At 42.6% G+C, this 18,832-nt stretch overlaps 1 protein-coding gene and 1 long non-coding RNA gene across 4 annotated transcripts in view; one reads left to right on the top strand and one right to left on the bottom strand.

Annotated features, from left to right (window-relative positions):
- LOC148127529 (uncharacterized) overlaps positions 1-12,396 on the bottom strand; it is a 48,437-nt gene extending 36,041 nt beyond the window's left edge. The window contains exon 1 of the long non-coding RNA XR_015742737.1: positions 12,207-12,396. This is a non-coding gene — a long non-coding RNA (uncharacterized LOC148127529). The remainder of the gene's footprint in view (positions 1-12,206) is intronic.
- A 120-nt stretch (positions 12,397-12,516) lies between these two features.
- Positions 12,517-18,832, top strand: part of KIF3C (kinesin family member 3C) — a 40,257-nt gene continuing 33,941 nt past the window's right edge. For all 3 annotated transcript variants that reach the window (XM_026708540.2, XM_087929226.1, XM_026708539.2), the window contains exon 1: positions 12,517-14,582. In XM_026708540.2, coding sequence (XP_026564325.1) covers positions 13,170-14,582 — 1,413 coding nt within the window. In that variant the 5' untranslated portion in view covers positions 12,517-13,169. The remainder of the gene's footprint in view (positions 14,583-18,832) is intronic.

Here is an 18,832-nt window from a genome sequence, read left to right as displayed (position 1 = left end):
GTGGATGTTCCAAAGGAAGCCTGAAGAACTGAAGAAGCTTCTTGGATGAGAAGCAAAACATCTTCAAGGAAAAACAAAGTTGCCTTTTGAAAAAGCACCATGACCTGGATGACTAAGAACCTCTAGAGACCTTGGTGGAGGCTACTATTTTTATTTAACTTAAAACAGATATGTATCTCAAAAAGTATATCTTTAGGTGGACAGATACTTACTGAGCTTATACAATTAGTACCCAGCATACAGGTTAACTCAACTTAGCACCATTTGTTTAGGGGCTGTTTAGTCACAATGGCACTGAAAAAAAGTTTTCACACTTATGACTGTTGCAGCATCCCCATAGTCACATGGTCAAACTGTGGGTGCTTGACAATTGTTGTGTATTTATGATGCTTGCAGTGTCCCAGGATCATTTGATCTTCGTGGAGGGCAGAATTAAACACATCATTAGCTTAGTATTGTTTCATTCCCACAAGTGGTCAAAATCCATCCACTCTTGACCCTCATCTTGCGCCAATTTAGTGTTGAACTTTAGTTGACTAGATTTTTGTGTATAGGCTTGAAAAAAATCAGACACTCGGCCGGTATAAGTTCTTGAAGGTCTAAATGTAAGGATCAATTACATGTCATTTTTTTCAGTGCCATTATAAGTGTCTTTAAACAAAGTTTTGTAATTTAAGGACTTGACTATTGGCGGGGTTTGTATAACCCACTGAGCCAAGATTAAGGAAGCCTTGCTAAGTCTAGCATGATGGTTGAACTCAATTATTGTATAAATATATATAGAGATGTTTGGGCACTCTGATTCCCTGTTATATCCAAAACTGTTGGGTATAACAATGATACACCAACTAAGTTTGGGTGAATAAATATATAAACCAAGGTTTGGGTGTTTGTAACTTGTAGCTTTAAGCACCAAACTGCTTGTAATTAACTAATTAAGGGTGCGGTTACAAACGGCAATAAAAGGCAGTAAGAGAAACGTAATCTCTCTGCTTGATCTCTGCTTGATTTCTGCTTGCTACTGTTTTGTTTGCTACTATTTGCTACAACTGTTTGAATACCTGAACGAAAGGACTACTTCATTGATGTGCTGATATCCTGTGAATACTCAGCGTTGTCTTCAAAAGGAAAGGTATCAGAGGAGAAGATATCTTTACAAGCAGATAAGGATATAGAACTGACTAGTACATGGACTAAGTTACTGAATGGATATATTTGTGAATGACATATGGACTGATTGACAATGTTTAAACTCGAATTGGATTAAACAACTATTTAAACTACAAACAGTGTTTGTCATCAGTGTGTGTAAACCCTAGGGCCCTTCCTCTCTCATTTGGCTGCCTGGTTTGACTGCTGCTGCACGTTCTGTTTTTGGGGGTTTGTCCCCAAACACTAACATTGGTTATGGGCCCAGTGAGCACAGTCTAACTAACCATGATATAGCAGTGAGAGTTGGTGTGAGTTGCACATTACTGTAAAAACAAACTGTTTTTCATTGATTTTTAAATAGTTGTTTACCTGAAGGACAATGGCACAAGTAAATTTGCCTAATCTGTCCATGATATCCAGACTAGATGGAACAAACTATGTTTCATGGTCAATGAAATGTAGTTTACTTCTACGAAGAGAAGGTTTGTGGGACATAATAACAAACCCACCAGATGTGACTAACTTAGATCCTGATGTTGAGGAGGATGACAAAAAGATACAAGACTATAAACGAAAGAATGAGCAGGCTTTATGCATCATAGGACTGTCTCTCTCTGACCAGCAACTTATCCATATCCGTGGAGAGGAAAACGCTGCGAACTGCTGGGAGAACCTCAGGAAGATATATGTTCGGGACAGTGTAGGAGCTCATATATATCTTACATGCATTTCGAACACATCTTCAGAAGAATGGAGACATGTTAACTCATTTAAATTGTATGAAGAGCATTTTTCAGGAATTACAAGAAAAAGAGCTTATATTTAATGAGTTGCAACAAGTATACATCATACTGTCTTCATTAGATCAAAGTTATGATGATTATGTGACTGCTTTAGAAGTATTGCCAAAAGATAGTTTATCATTAACCGAGATTACCGGTAGGCTATTAGAAGAAGCCAGAAGAAGGTGTGAACGTGACCAGCTGAGAGAAGATAAACCTAATAAAGAAGAGAAATTATCTTCAAAGCTTGAAAGAAACCAACTAAGTAAATTAAAGCACCCGGAAGAAGAGAATTTATCTTCGACGGCATACACAATTAAAAGGTGTTTTAATTGTGGCGGCAGAGGACATTTGGCAAGATTCTGCAGAAAAGAAAAAAGCCAGAATGTAAAAAAGCCAAAGAAATCTTTTGAACTAGCCATGTTTAGCAACTGTGATGTGAAGAATGATTTATGGGTGGTGGACAGTGGTGCATCCCACTGCATCACGAGAGATAAGACAAAATTTATAAAAATGTTTACAAGCTCTCAACATATATCACTTGCTAATGGCTGGAACCTCAAGGCCAAGGGAGAAGGTATTGCATACTGTCCATGCTTAAACCAGGATATAAAAATGTTGTATGTACCACAGTTAAAGGTGAACTTGCTTTCTGTAAGGGTATTAGACAAACTAGGTTATGTAATTACATTTAAGGATAATAATTGCATAATTGAAAAAGATAACAAAAAGGTAACTGCAGCTTTAAATGGAACATTGTATGTATTACATGATAGTAAGAAAGCGGAGGCACAGACTGTATTTAACAATATAAAGCCTCATAATGAATGTATCCATTTATTGCATAGGCGTTTGGGGCATGTAAATTTTAAAATGCTAAAACGTACAGTAGAGTTATCTGATGGAATAAGGTTAAAACCGTGTGATAAATATTTGCGTTGTAATGTCTGCTGTGAAGATAAGAGTAAAATATTGCCTGCAAATAGGCTAAATGGTTTCAAAACTAAAGAACCTTTAGAAGTAGTATTTGCAGACATTATAGGTCCAAAGAAACCCAGTATGGGGAGTGCTCGATATATACTGAGCATTATGGACCATTATTCTAGATATGGGTTTTGCTACCTAATGAAAAGCAAAACTGAAACATATCAACATTTCTTCAACTGGTTAAAATTTGCAGAAAGAAAAACTAAACGGCAACTGAAAACCCTGGTGACAGATAATGGTACGGAATTTGTTAACAGCAAATTCCAGAATAGATTAAAGGTAGCTGGAATAGAGCACAAGAAATCTGCACCATACAGACCACAACACAACGTATTTATTGAGAGAAGAGGCCAAACACTACAGGCAATGGTTAGAACAATGTTAACTGATTCTGGATTACCTGATTCTTTTTGGGGGGAGGCCACAATGTGTGCTAATAACATATTGAACAACGTTAACACAACTACTGGTGAAATACCATTCACCATGTGGCATGGCAAGAAGCCTGATCTGAGTTACCTGCACACATTTGGTGCACCAGCATGGGTGCATATCCCTACACAACTCAGGCGTAAAGGGCAACACAGAGCTAAACAATTATTCTTCGTTGGTTACCAAGCAAACCATAGGGCATATAGATTTTGGGAGAAAGGCACATCTAAGGTGTTATGCAGTGCCAATGCCCAATTTCTAGAGCACGTAGGATGGGATAAGTTAGAACAGGATAACAATAAAGAAGTAATTATTGAATCCTATAGAAATCCCATTGATTATCCCTGTAACTTTAAGAATAAAGTAAAGAGAGAAATACAGGCAGAGCTAGAGCCCATAAAGGAAGAAATAGTACCAATAGCTGAGCAAGCTGAGGAACATGAACAGGTAGTAATTCAAAAAAGTCCTCAAACAAGCCCTGTAATTCCCAGAAGAACTACACGAATATCTAGACCGCCTGATAGATACCAGGCTAACACAGTGTGCCAGATTAATAAAGTTCCATATACTGTAGATGAAATAAACATGTATCCTACTAAAGATAAGGAAAGTTGGTATGCAGCAATGAATAGGGAATTGAAATCCTTAAAGGATATGAAAGTATATGAAAATGCGAGATTACCTGTTGATATAAAACCCATTGGCTGCAAATGGATTTTTAAGATAAAAACTGAAAAAGATGGTAATATAATCTATAAGGCACGATTAGTAGCCCAAGGCTTTAGACAAAATGCCAATGACTATGACGAGGTATTTGCACCTAGCCTTAAAGCAGCAACATTAAGGGCAGCTTTAGTGTGGGCAGCAAGTAAGAAATATATAGTCAACCATCTAGATGTAGAAACTGCTTACTTGCACGCTCCACTAAGACATACTGTATACATGAAAAAACCTATTGGATTTAAAGGTGAATATAATAATGATTATTGGTTGTTAAAAAAGAGCCTCTATGGTCTTAAACAATCAGGCTATGAATGGAACCAGTATATTGTAAAGGAACTAAACAATATAGGGTTTAAAGCTGGTTTAGCCGATCCATGTCTATTTAAAAGGGAGACAAATGGGAAAATATCATTATTACTATTATTTACAGATGATATTGCTTTGATTACAGAAACTAATGATGAAGCCAATAAAATAATAGCATCATTAGCTAAGAAAATAAAAATCAAGCAATTAGGGGAGATAAAGAAATATCTAGGTTTGAATATACTGAAAACACAGAAAGGTTTTAAGATATCTCAGGAGGATAAGATATCTAAATTGCTAATAGATTATAAGATGGAACTTTGTAAGACTGCAAAGACTCCAATGAGTCAGGATATTTGCAAAATGGATGCTCAAAGTCCCAAGTTTGATAAGGTAATATATCAATCTTTGATTGGTAGCTTATCATACATTAGCAATTGGTCAAGGCCAGATATAGCTTATGGTGTTAATCAACTGGCACGACATAATAATGATCCACTACAATGTCATTGGAAAGCATTAAAGAGAATTTTGAGATATCTTAAAGGAACATTACACCATGCACTGTATCTAGAACCAAAAGGTAATCTAATACTAAGTGCTTATGCAGATGCTAGTTTTGCATCAGAAAGAGACACAAGAAAGTCGACTTCGGGAACAGCCATAATGCTGGGTAAAACATTAATAGGTTGGAAGTCGATAAGACAACAGCATATAAGTTTGTCCACTATGGAAGCAGAATTCTCCTGTTTGTCGTTATTATGTACTGAATTAATCATGTATAAGCAGATGATGAGTGACATGGGATTAACTGTAAATTATCCTATAATTGTACATGAAGATAATCAGGCAGCAATTCAAATGGCCACAAATATTGCAGTAAAAACTAGGAGCAAGCATACAGATTTAAGGTACTTAAACGTTAGACAATCTGTAAAAAGTAATCTGATACAGCTGGAGTACTGTATGTCGGAGGACAATATAGCTGATAACTTTACTAAAGCCCAAGGTGCCATTAAGCACCAAGAGAGTTGTGTAAAGTATGGTTTTAGATTGTAAGGGTATTATATATTTATATCACCCAAAGGGGAGAATGTTGGGTATAACAATGATACACCAACTAAGTTTGGGTGAATAAATATATAAACCAAGGTTTGGGTGTTTGTAACTTGTAGCTTTAAGCACCAAACTGCTTGTAATTAACTAATTAAGGGTGCGGTTACAAACGGCAATAAAAGGCAGTAAGAGAAACGTAATCTCTCTGCTTGATCTCTGCTTGATTTCTGCTTGCTACTGTTTTGTTTGCTACTATTTGCTACAACTGTTTGAATACCTGAACGAAAGGACTACTTCATTGATGTGCTGATATCCTGTGAATACTCAGCGTTGTCTTCAAAAGGAAAGGTATCAGAGGAGAAGATATCTTTACAAGCAGATAAGGATATAGAACTGACTAGTACATGGACTAAGTTACTGAATGGATATATTTGTGAATGACATATGGACTGATTGACAATGTTTAAACTCGAATTGGATTAAACAACTATTTAAACTACAAACAGTGTTTGTCATCAGTGTGTGTAAACCCTAGGGCCCTTCCTCTCTCATTTGGCTGCCTGGTTTGACTGCTGCTGCACATTCTGTTTTTGGGGGTTTGTCCCCAAACACTAACAAAAACCAGGAAGGTTTATAATTCAGGAGAGAGTCACTTCAAGCTACCCAATTCCCTTGGCTTCCTGAAGGAAAAACACTGCTATTTTTATGGCTCTCCTAAATAGCAATCTATTTGCATATTTAATGAAAGACTGAATCGGTAACAATTCTTGGACATATAGAAAAATGTAAGAAGCTATTTTGCTTTCATCAAAAGTACTGGAAATCTGGTGTTATAATTACTCTTCAGTTGCCAGTATCATCAAAGCACCAAATGTAGACCAAAACATCAACCTGTAAAGGAGTATCCATTTTACACAAAACAACCTACTTGTGTTGTCAATGCCAGATAAGAACAAAGTAATGTTTTCTCTGATGATTTCATTTTATCTGCGAGACCCATCTCTTCAGTCTTCCTTCCCTGAGGAAGTGGTTTGTATTGTATTGATTACTTATTTATGAAGCTTCTGCAACATGCAAATCAAGAGATTCTTGGCAGCTTGGAGATTACAAGTTAAAACATCAACAATCTGATTAAACTCCAAATAGGGACCATCAAAAGCAACCTAAACTAGGGAAAAAAAACACAATATGGACAAAAAAAATAGGGGAAAATAATTAAATATGGTATAATATATGAGAGAATACTCATACATACAGTAGTTTAGTCTTCAACATTTTCCTAACAATTAGCAAGAAGGGAGCTACCGTGAGTTTTGTCAGGAGGCTGTTCCAAGGCACCAGAATTAACACAAAAAAGCCGTGCCTTGCAGTTTCACTCCCTCCAACCTCCCATAAATATAAATGTGGGCTATAAATGTGTTTCACCTTGGATACAGGCAGTCCTTGACTTACAACACTTTGTTTAGTGATCGTTCGAAGTTACAACAGCACTGAAAACAGTGACTTAGGACCGTTTTTCACACTTATGACCTTGAGGCATCCCCATGGCTACGTGATTTACATTCGGATACTTGACAGCTGACTCATATTTATGACGGTTGCAGTGTCTCAGGGTGTTGTGAGCCCCTTCTGACAAGCAAAATCAATGGGGAAACCAGTTTCACTTTACAACCGTGTTCCTAATTTAACAATTGCAGTGATTCACTTAACAGATGTGGCAAGAAAAGTTGTAAAACAGGGCAAAACTCGCTTAACCAGTTTTTCACTTAACTACATAAATTTTGGGCTCAATTGTTATAAGTTTAGGAGTACCTGTATTTTGCTAGTTTTAGCTGGTTGGAGTATGTGGCCTTGCAGGTACTGCCACCTAACTCAAAACAAGTGAATTAAGACTCATCTTTGCAGAAATCATGTTGCTGATCCTTTTCAATCGAGACTTGGTCTTTTGCATAACAATGTTATTGGTAATAATCCATTTCTCCATAAACCAATATATGAGTTCCTGATTTTCATTTTGAAAATTGGCAGTACACCAATTCTTTTCCAATAAAAGACTGATGCTACAGTACATTATATATTTCTGGCACAAAATTGAGGTCTCATCCAAGAATGCTAGAATGGCTCTCATCTTTGTGTAGGTAGGATCAGTGTACATTCATGTGAGCCAGCAGGACTTTTAAATGTCAGTGTCCTTTCACTAGCTGGCAACCCTAACGGTGTCAGCCTCCACAAAGTTTTCTTGACATCTTTTGCTGCTTGCTTCCTGTCAGATGCCACAGAAACAGGGGAAAGGGCAATTTTGGTATTTGGGAGGAGAAGGTGGCTGGAGAGTGAAGACGTCTTTTGTGTGAACTAAAAAGTAGGGGATGCTTTCCTGCTTACCGCGCAGCTGCAAAGACTTATCTCTACTAAGCCAAGATCAACCATCTTCAAAATGGCGTCAGTGGTGGGATTCAAAATATTTTACCACTGGTTCAGTTGGAGTGGCTTGATGGGTGCACTTTGCGCACAAGCACAACTTTGCGTGGACGTGTGCGCCAAACGTGCATTTTGTGCAGGCACAGAGGTGTTTGCACAGGCACAGAGGCATTCCAACTTGCCTCCTGCAAGCCTGCACTCTCCTGGTCACTTCAGCAGCTGCCACGCAACACTCTACTATGCCGCGCAAAGCAGCTGTGCTTCAAAAGAAGCCTGAGTGGATGGGTTGGCCCAACAGCAGAGCGGTGGAGAGATCTGGTTTGGTCTCCACTGCTCATCGCTGCTACCAGCTCGGCTGGAGTGGGCCGAACCAGAACGCCACCACTACCCCACATGACAAACACCTCAGGTTGGGATGACCAATCTGGACTCTTGAGGGAGGGAATTTGGGATAACTTTCAATATGTAATATTTGTACCTATTTGCTTCAGATCTTGCTTTCTTTTGTTGCTATCACTTCAAACTCAGTAAAAGTACTTTTTCTCTACATCAGTGGAGTTGAAGGATTTCTTTCTTGGGTTTTGAATGAGGCACAGCTGACAAACACTAAGAAATCTTCCAGGTAGGAAAAATACTAGCCAGGAAAGCCAGATTTATTTCTAAGATCTCCACTTGCCTATTTTTATCCTCAAGGAAAGGCAAGATTAAAAAACAAAGCAGCTAGTTGGCTTCAACCCACAGCACATAACTCATTTAATGTAACACTGCCACAAGATTCAGTGATAGCAATAGATTTATATTGCAGTTGACCTTGGGAGGTCTCAGAAAGCTAAGCAGGGTTGGAGCTGGATGATGCTTGAGAAACCACAAGGAAATAAGCAAGAACAGGGGAAACAATCCAGAAAGGAGGCAATGGTAACCATTTTGGTGTTATTGTCAAGAAATCTACATTAATGGATCCAGGAAGATGAGAAAGACTCCAAAGGATCTTACTTTTTTCAAAGGAAGCTAAAGAAATCTATGGTGGAAGTAGCTATTAGATATGAAAACATAATGGCATTTTCATGTTTTTAAAAGAATCAATAGGCTGTTGAATGCCAGGCAAATAGCAAGAGAACTGCCATTTCATTCTCTGTCAATGGATTTGCCAGAGTATTTGCTTGGTCATTATGAAAACAGAATATAATAGATCTATATACATCAGGGTTGCTAAGGCCCGCAGGCTGAATCCAGCTTGCGGGGTGCTTCGATCTGGTTTGTAGGGCTGCCCTGGAAACAGCAAAGGACAGGCACATGGTGCCTCTGCCAATAAAAACAGAGTTTTTACTGGCAGAGGGTTGCGGAAGGCCATAGCAGATGAAAACAGAGCTCAGGAGCCTGTTTTTGCTGGCAGAGCACTTGGGCCACCACAGGTACCCCCAACATGAGTGACATCAAGCTGGCCATGCCCCCTGGCCACGCCCCCTCCCAGCCCTCCCAAGGTCAAACACAACTCTGATGCGGCCCTCAATGAAATGGAGTTTAACTTTGACCCCCCTGATATAGATGGATCTTTCGTCAGTAAGACTGTTGGTCAGTGGTGGGATTCAATTTTTTTTTACTACCGGTTCTGTGGGTGTGGCTTGGTGGGCGTGGCAGGGGAAGAATACTGTAAAATCTCTAGTCAGAGGTGGTATTTGCCGGTTCTCTGAACTATTCAAAATTTCTGCTACCGGTTCTCCAGAACTGGTCAGAACCTCCTGAATACCACCTCTGCTGTTGGTGCTTCTATAATATATATTATCATCAAGTTTTAAAAGATGAGGCTAAAGAAAGGGGTATAGCTAAGGAGATGAAGGCTTGCAGTGTTTCCCACATGCAGGGAACGTTTGGACCAGCTCTGTCCAATGTAATGCTCTCCAGATGCAAACCAGGCAGCTGCAGACCATGGGGAACTAATGAAAAACGAATGCTGCAAAATTTGCCTGATTCTTTACAATTTTAGCACTGAGTGGGAAGGGACTCCAAGTTGGCCCTCTGCCTGAAGTGCTAAATCAGCAGGAGGAAAAATACAATAGTGCTTAGCAAAATTGCCAGAGCATTGTAGAATGAGAAGGCAGTGCTAGTGACCCTGTGGCTTCATTTGGTTCTTCAGCTCCCTCGTCCTCTGCATCCCACCTGCAATGATTTCTGGCCGGTAGTTTGATTTTGCTTAGGTTTATTATTGTTGGTTGCTTGCAAAGGTCAACCTGCTTTTGGATAGTAGCTGGATCAGCTATCATTAATAATGCATTGTAAGTGGGCAGAGCAAGTAATTCAGTTTGCAAAAGGGAACGGAAGCTGCAAAGAAGTTAGTTAGATATTTGTGCAAAACAGCTACAGTACAGTACAGGTAGTCCTCAGCTTACAACCATTTGCTCAGTGACAAGTACAACAGCACTGAAAAAAGTCATTTATGACTAGTTTTCACATTATGACTGTTGTAGCATTCCTATGACCACGCAATCAATATTCTGGCACTTGGCAACTGGCGTGCATTTATGACAGTTGCGCTATCCTGGGTTCATGTGATCTCACCACTTGTAACCTTCCCAGCTGGCTTCCGACAAGCAAAGTCAGCGAGTGAAGCCAGATTTACTTACTGATCGCAAGAGTCACTTAACAACTTGAGCAGTTTGCTTAACAACTGTGGCAAAAAGGTCATAAGATGGAGCAAAACTCACTTAACCACCGCCTTGCTTAGCAACAGATATTTTGGCCTCAATAGTGGTTGTAAGTCAGGGACTATGTGTATTTGAAACACATTTCCAAACCAACCATGAAATGGCTCTATAGGACAGATAAAGGTTTTGGAACAGCTTCACAGTCAATACGATTGAAGATTATTCAGGATCTGTGGGGATCTTGACATCTAAAGCATGGAAGGAACTCAGGAGTTGTTCTTAAGCTAGATAGGTTCTGCAAGAAGAATGGGAAAATATCAAAAGCAAAACTAAAAATACATTCTGTAAAATACAGAAAGTACATTATTCCTTTCTGCCAAGTAGTGACTGGAAGGCTGCCTAAGCTTTTGCATCTACCGTATTCACCATTTTGTTATTTTGAATCTAATAATATATATGTGTACCGGTGTGCATGTATATACAGATTGTAGAACTACCGTAATTTGTACAGTATTTAACTCTGTATTCTGTGGGAACTCTTCATTTAGAGATTCATGCAAACATGCAATTTGTCCCCCCCAATATATCTTTTATTCAGATTTCTCTGCTAAATGTTCTGTAAAAATGGGTACATAGGTTAATTAAATTTGCAGGAATAAGAAAAAGGAGATAAAATAAAGCATCACTGAATCCAACTCCTGCTAACTATATGCACATGTCCATGCATTTTCTTGGAAGCAATACTAATATAATTTGCTGTTATCTTTTCCCAGGATGCTGGCTGGGGAATTCTGGGAGCTTAAATACTGGTTTAAATACTAGCAAAGCCTGATCTATACTTCCAGACTCAACCAGATACAGCCAGCTGCTGATGTAGGAGGTGAAGATTTAGAAAACAAATAGCAAATTTCTATGTATCATAAATACCTGAATGTTTCTATTATTACAGTTTTAGGGCTGATCCAGGATATCTAGATGCCTCAAACAGACAATCCCACCCCCAAAGCCCAAAATGTAACTCTCCCAAGGTGCGCTAATTAATGCCCTAAGGAACCCATGGAAATGAACCCATGGAAGTGTATTATTTTAGGAGACCCACTGCTGCTGGATGACCACTAGGTGACAGCAAATAACTTGTCTCTTTCCAGAGATTTTTGCAGCTCAGATCTGGCAAGGAAGTGGGGCTAGAGAAGAGTTGTTTAGGAGAACTTGCTGGTCTGTGCCATCTGTGTGAGAGCTGTCTTTCCTTCTGCTAGGCTGTTTTACATCCCAAATGGATTTTTCTTTTCTTTTCTGGTCTTTTCTGGTTCATTTTGATTAAATCGAATCGGCCACTCTTTACTACATTATACTCCTGTGATAACAGATAATCAGAGTTGGAAGGGACCTTGTAGGTCATCTAGTCCAACCCCTCACCCAAGTGGGAGACCCTACACCATTTCTGACAAATGGCAATCCAATCTCTTCTTGAAGGTCTCAGTGATGATGCCCAGCAGTCTGGGAGAATGTAGCAGCCACTTCACTCCGTGGGGAAAGGTTTTTGTTGGTTGGTGCTAGTCCCAAACATTCAAATGCCTGAACGATTCTGATGATAATATATCATGGCCTTTCTATTGATCCGGAGGCTCCCTGTTTTGCTCCGAATGGCCGAAAGATGCCTGTCCCTTTAAGAAACACCCCCACCCCACAGTCTACAGCACCAGCCTACCTTCTACAAGTCGACAGGCTCAGAGTTGTTATCCTTCTCCTTGTGGGTGAAGAACAAGAAGGCGGCGGCGGCGGCGGCAACAAACGCAGGACTACGTTCCCCAGGATGCCTTGCGAACAGTGGGCGGGGTAGCCGAGGAGCTGCTGGTGTTCCCTTTCTGGGGGTGGGCAGCATTTGAGGATGAGGAGACGCTTTCTGTTATCACCCAGCCCCCTTCCGCCCTCCCGCGTTTTGCTTTCCCGTTCCAGGGCAGCCCGCGGCAAGCATAGCGCCGGCAGCCCCCTCCCCGCCCCTCCCACCGGATCAACAGCGACAGCGGCAGCGGCGGCGGCGGCAGGAGCATCTCCCTCCGGGCTCTGCTTCTTCCCCCCCGCCTTCCCTCCCTCCCTTCTGTTTTCCTCCCTCGTTCTCTTACGTGTGAGAGGGGCGGCAGCTGCTGTCGCCGCTGCTGAGCTGCAATGAATGAGCCTCCAGCGCTGCGACTCGCGAGCCCTTCGGGTCGCCTCGGGAGCTGCTGAGGGACTCGCCGCGGAGCTCTTGAGATCGGGAAGAAAAGCCAGAGGGCCAGGGAGAGCGGGGCCCACGCCGTCCGCCGCCTGCGGGGAAGGCTAAAGCCGCACCGTTTCTCTTCTTCCTTCACACCCCTTCTCCCTCCCCCGCCCCCGACCCCCGCCTCAGCCTTCGCGGCGGGATGAGCCGGCATGGGTGGTCCGTGGTCCGAGGCGGGATGATGCCGTGAAGGGAGCACGCCTTAAACTCTACCTATTGTGCGAAGAGACGGTGCCGCGATAACCCGCAGCCGCGCCAGCCTGTCAACTCCGCTGCCGCAGCGGAGCAGCCACTCGGAGCGGAGGACCTCATGCCTGGGAACGGGGCTGCCGCTGCCCAGCCCTGACAGCCGAAGGGCAAGGAAAGCTCCCGGGAGCAGGGACACCCCCCCTTCCCGCCTGTCTCGGTTTCGCGATGGCTAATAGGCCCAGGGTCAGCGAGACTCTGAAAGTGGTGGTCCGCTGCCGCCCCATGAACAGGAAAGAGGAAGCCACCGGCTACGAGAGGATCCTGGACATGGATGTGAAGCTGGGCCAGGTGACTATCCGGAACCCCAAGGCTTCTCCAGGGGAACTGGCCAAAACCTTCACCTTCGATGCTGTGTATGATGCCACCTCCAAGCAGGCAGACCTGTATGACGAAACGGTCCGGCCCTTGATAGATTCAGTCCTCCAAGGATTCAATGGCACCATCTTTGCCTACGGTCAGACCGGTACCGGGAAGACCTACACTATGCAAGGGATCTGGGCTGACCCTGAGAAGAGAGGGGTCATCCCCATCTCCTTTGAGCACATTTTCACCCATATCTCCCGTTCGCAGAACCAGCAATATTTGGTCAGGGCTTCCTATTTGGAGATCTATCAAGAAGAGATCCGAGATCTCCTGGCAAAAGACCAGAGTAAGAAAATGGAGCTGAAAGAGAACCCGGAAACGGGGGTTTACATCAAGGACCTTTCGTCCTTTGTGACAAAAAACGTCAAAGAAATTGAACATGTCATGAATTTGGGGAACCAAACACGATCAGTGGGCAGCACGAACATGAACGAGTACAGCTCCCGCTCACACGCCATCTTTGTCATCACGGTGGAGTGCAGTGAGGCTGGGCCAGATGGAGAGGATCACATCCGGGTAGGAAAGCTCAACCTGGTGGACTTGGCTGGGAGTGAAAGGCAGAGCAAGATGGGCGCCCAGGGTGAACGACCCAAAGAAGCTTCCAAGATCAACCTCTCCCTCTCTGCTCTGGGGAATGTGATTTCAGCCCTGGTGGATGGCAAAAGCACCCATATCCCATACCGGGATTCTAAGCTTACCCGCCTTTTGCAGGACTCTTTGGGTGGCAATGCCAAGACCATCATGGTAGCCACGCTGGGCCCAGCTTCCCACAGCTACGATGAGAGCTTGTCAACCCTCCGATTTGCTAACAGGGCCAAAAACATCAAGAACAAGCCACGGGTCAATGAGGATCCTAAAGATACACTATTGCGGGAGTTCCAGGAGGAGATCATCCGCCTGAAGGCCCAGTTGGAGAAACGTGGGATGCTGAGCAAGAAAAGGCGGAGGAGTAGCCGGAGAAAGAAAACCATAGATGGGGAAGGAACCCCGGAAAGTGAAGAAGCAGAGGACAATGAGGATGGAGGGCTAGAAAAAAACATGAAAAATTACTTGAAGGAGCAAAAGGAGAGGTTGGAGGAGGAGAAAGCTGCGATCCAAGATGACCACAGCCTGGTGAATGAGGAGAAGCAAAAGCTACTGGAAGAGAAAGAAAAGATGATTGAGGAACTGAGGAAGGAACAAGAGGCCACTGAACTTCTAGCAATCAAATACAAGGTAAGCCTCATTCATACCACCATTTCTGAAGTGTGGTTCAGGTGCACAGCACTGAGCAATCACTTGTGCATTCAGGGAAAAAAAAAACCCAGTGAGGCAGGACATTATTTCCCAGGTGGAGTAGGAGCTCCCATGTTATCCTAAATATCATCTGATATGTTCAGAGGCTCTCTATTAAGATTAATTCACTCCCCCACCCCTTTAATAATACTTAGTTAATCAGATAGACTTCTTGGATTCTTAACTCAGCATGCAGCCATTCATTATGAGGCCTATTCCAGCAACGCTGGTGGTAAATGTGGGTTGATGCTCAGTGAAAAGAGGTGTGACTTCCTGGGGAGACAGAGGGCACATGCTAATATTTTGTCTGCTGGCGCACACTGGACCTTGTGGCAGTAATGGATTTCTGTTGGCTGCAGTATCTGCTGGGCCTCTTGCTTAGGTTTATGCGCTGTCATGTGTTGGATTCCTTTGCATAGGCTGTCAGACGCTGCTCCATCTGGCCAGGAAGGAGGAGGAGTGGCTGAACTGTGGAGCGATGAAGCCCAGGAGGGGGTCTTTGGTGTTTAGGGCTGGCAGCTTCAGCTAATAAGCTCTTCCATTGCACAACAAAGCGGCAGAGAAAAGGCCATTGCTATGACTGGGTGGAGGTGACCTCCTGCATACGCATTGGCTGGTACCTCTGGGAGGTTGGCCAATTGTTCCTGCAGTTCTGATGGGTTTCCTTTTGTCTCTGCAAATGGCTGTTAACAAGAGGGGATGCAACCTTCCCTGTCTTTCAGGTCACTCCGCCTGCAGCAAATTAAGGGTTTAAGTGAGAACTTTCCCCTGTCCTATTTCTGCCCCAGCTTTTACTGAAAAGTATACCTAAAGGATGCTCAAAGGTCATTTCCTCCCCTAAACTGTATCTGTATCTTTTTGCTGACTCTTGTTTGGCCAGATCTGCAAGTGTTGTCTATGCCCTTGGTGGTTGCCTTTTAGCGTGACTTGGGAAGTGCAGCAAGAAAGGGCCCATCCTGTGGGCCAAGCATGAAGTTCTTGCCTCCAGATTTGATTCTCATCTCTCTTGAAAACTGGGTGGGTGTGCACCACGATTCAGACTATGGAGCATATATCTGTGCTTATGGAAAACGCTTCAGTTGGTTACTAAAGTAATCAGTTTGAAGGATTCATGCAATATATTGAAGCATAAACTAACTCAACGGTTGAGGTTCACCCAAGATGCTAAGCTGCAAAAAAAACCCCACAAAAAACCACCTAATTAAGATTTCAAATCAAAATCAAATACAGCACACTGGGCAAATGTAGCTGCTTTGCCTTTAGCTGACATGGTTGTATGAATGCTTCTGAAATGTTTATAGTGATTCTATACCAGGGGTCTCCAGCCTTGGCAACTTTAAGCCTGGTAGACTTCAATTCCCAGAATTCCCCAGCCAGCAAAGCTTCTCCTTGCGAATGAAGAAGAAGGCAACAAAAGCAGGACTACATTCCCCAGGATGCTTTGCGAACAGTGGGTGGGGTGGGCAAAGCTGGCCGGGGAATTCTGGGAGTTGAAGTCCTCCAGGCTTAAAGTTACCAAGGTTAGAGACCCTTGTTCTATACTGTGCTTCCAGGATGAAAACATAAGGTCCCACTTAGGCTTCCAAAAATAATGAGTCTGCCTCAAACTATGGATTTTAGAAAATCTCATGTCAAACTACCAGGCTTCCCTCCTCTCCTAGAACTAATTGGACATTCCAAGAACCAAACTTTGGAATTCTTCAACAACAACTTTGCATTTATCCATCTATCTTTCCATCCAATGTATGTGTCTGCCTATCTATCCTATCAGATTCTAGATACTAAACCAAATCCAACTGAACAATCGATTAAAAAGAAAGGAAGGAAGGAAGGCCCCAATAAAATTTCAGTGTCCCCATCATATACACCCAAGGCAGAACTCCAGTAATTAACATCCTGACCACAATGCCTGGGGAAATGCCAAATCTTCACTGCTTTGCAAAAGGCCAAGAGAGTTGGGGCCTACTATCCACAGAAACCAGTGACTACAGCATTGTTCCCTCCCTCACCTTACAAATCTCGGTTAAAATATTTGCTCATATTGGAAGCTGAAATGGTGACTTTAGTTCTCTTGCTGTTCCTGAGTGTAATGTACATTTATTTACCTCTCTGTTAAATTTGTCTCACCATGGAGCTACTGTAGGTGGCTTACAACAATAAAAATGGAGAAATGAAAAGAAGTGTAAACATAACAGTAGCAAAGTGATGGAATAGTGGAATAAGCAATGAAAAAGAAAACAACGAGAACATAGTGATATGAGAATAAAAAATGAGTAGATGGGAAAATGCTAGGTTTGCTAGCCACCTAGTAGTCACCTCCAGTGCGTTACTTCCCCATGGGATCCCCAGGCCAACCAGCAGAGCCAGTTTTTCAGATACTTGTGGATGGATAGGGGGATGGAAGCAGTTGGAGGGTAGGAGGATGTTCCAAAGGGCAGGTGGTATGGCAGAGAAGGCTCTTCTTCTGGAACCACACTTGGGATTCTTTGACTGATAGGATCTGTACAAAGCTCCCTTTCTGTGCCAGCATGAGTGGAGCAGGCTTATCCTAGTTATATCAGACAGTTTGCAAGCTTTGCAGGCTTGGTGTGAAGTAAATAGCTATATAATTGTATATGCTTATCTTAGCAATCCTGAGGGTAAAAGCAGATAAAACGTAGTGAAAGACTACAGCAATAAAAACCGCAAACATTCTATGCCGCCTTCATTTTACCCTCTTTATTTCCAACGTGCACATCTTCAAGAGTATGTTTAAAGAAATAAATGTGGGAGATCATTTTAAAGGAGAGGTATTTTCCCACGTGGGTTCCTTTAAGCCATAGTTTTAAGGAATAAACCATTGTTGGTTCGGCTTAGACAACATACAAAGGCATAACCCATAGTTTATAAATCAAAATAGATGAATTCATGTGACATGTTAAGCTAGAGCCAAACCAGCTACGAGGGCTATCCACAAAATAGATTACATTTTCATCTGTAGCAAGAAGGGGCGGAGCTAGCACGGCCATCTTTGGTCTGTGCGTCCGCCGCTCAGTCTGCATCTAGTCATGCTAGTGGGAGGTTCGTATCATTGCCCGTTATTTCACAGCAAACGTTTGAAATGTGTGCTGCAATTGAAAATCCCTCGAGTTGTGAGGTGCGATCAGTGATAAGGTTTTTGTTGACAAAAAACCATAAACCGATTGAAATTTTTCCTCATCCGCCCTACAGCCCCGATCTTGCACCAAGTGACTACCACTTGTTTCCGAGGATAAAGACCTGTCTTGGAATACAGCGCCTGAGATTTGAGCCAGTCAGTCACGCCAAGCCAGGTCTTCATCCTCGGAAACAAGTGGTAGTCACTTGGTGCAAGATCAGGGCTGCAGGGCGGATGAGGAAAAATCTCCCACTTGAAAGCATTCAGGACTTCTCGAGTGCCGTAGTTCGGCCCTTTTTAAACTTAATGCACGATTGGCGCACTCCACCTTCAGTGATGATGTTGTCCCCGTACACTTCACACAGTTGCCGAAAAATTTCAATCGGTTTATGGTTTTTTTGCCAACAAAAACCTTATCACTGATCGCACCTCACAACTCGAGGGATTTTCAATTGCAGCACGCATTTCAAACGTTTGCTGTGAAATAACGGGCAGGGATACGAACCTCCCACTAGCACGACTAGATGCAGACTGAGCAGCAGACGCACAGACCAAAGATGGCCACGCTAGCTCTGCCCCTTCTTGCTACAGACGAAAACGTAATCTATTTTGTGGATAGCCCTCGTATTTCCAGGATTATGACTGGCCTTTGCGGAATTAAGGTTTCCTTCCTAAGGGAGAAACCACTGGACCCCATGAAGGGGATCGGCACCCATCAAACACCTGTTTGCATATTATTCTTGGTACCGGACAATGCAAAGAGGCAAAGAAAGAAGCTGAACTCAAAAAAAGGACCAAATTGTATTTGAGCAAACTTACCCCAAAAGTTGGCAAGGGGTTTATAAATTTGAAACTGGGGGTGGGGGTGTTTTTGTAAGCCCATTATTTATGTTGATTGATTGGGTTGAGGGAGGGAATAAAGCTGTGCATGGCTAGAAGTATTCTGCCCAGGTGAAACTTACAACTTTGGAACTGCCCTACAAATGGTGTGGTCTCATTGCAAATGCAGACAGTATCACTGGCTAGATGAATAGCTAAGACTGAATGTGCATTG

This window comes from Pseudonaja textilis, chromosome 1 (assembly GCF_049901715.1).
Source record: "Pseudonaja textilis isolate UNSWEBS1 chromosome 1, rPseTex1.2, whole genome shotgun sequence".
NCBI lineage: Eukaryota > Metazoa > Chordata > Lepidosauria > Squamata > Elapidae > Pseudonaja > Pseudonaja textilis.
The sequence above is the reverse complement of the archived record's forward strand: the minus strand, read 5'-3'. Positions and strand labels throughout refer to the sequence as shown.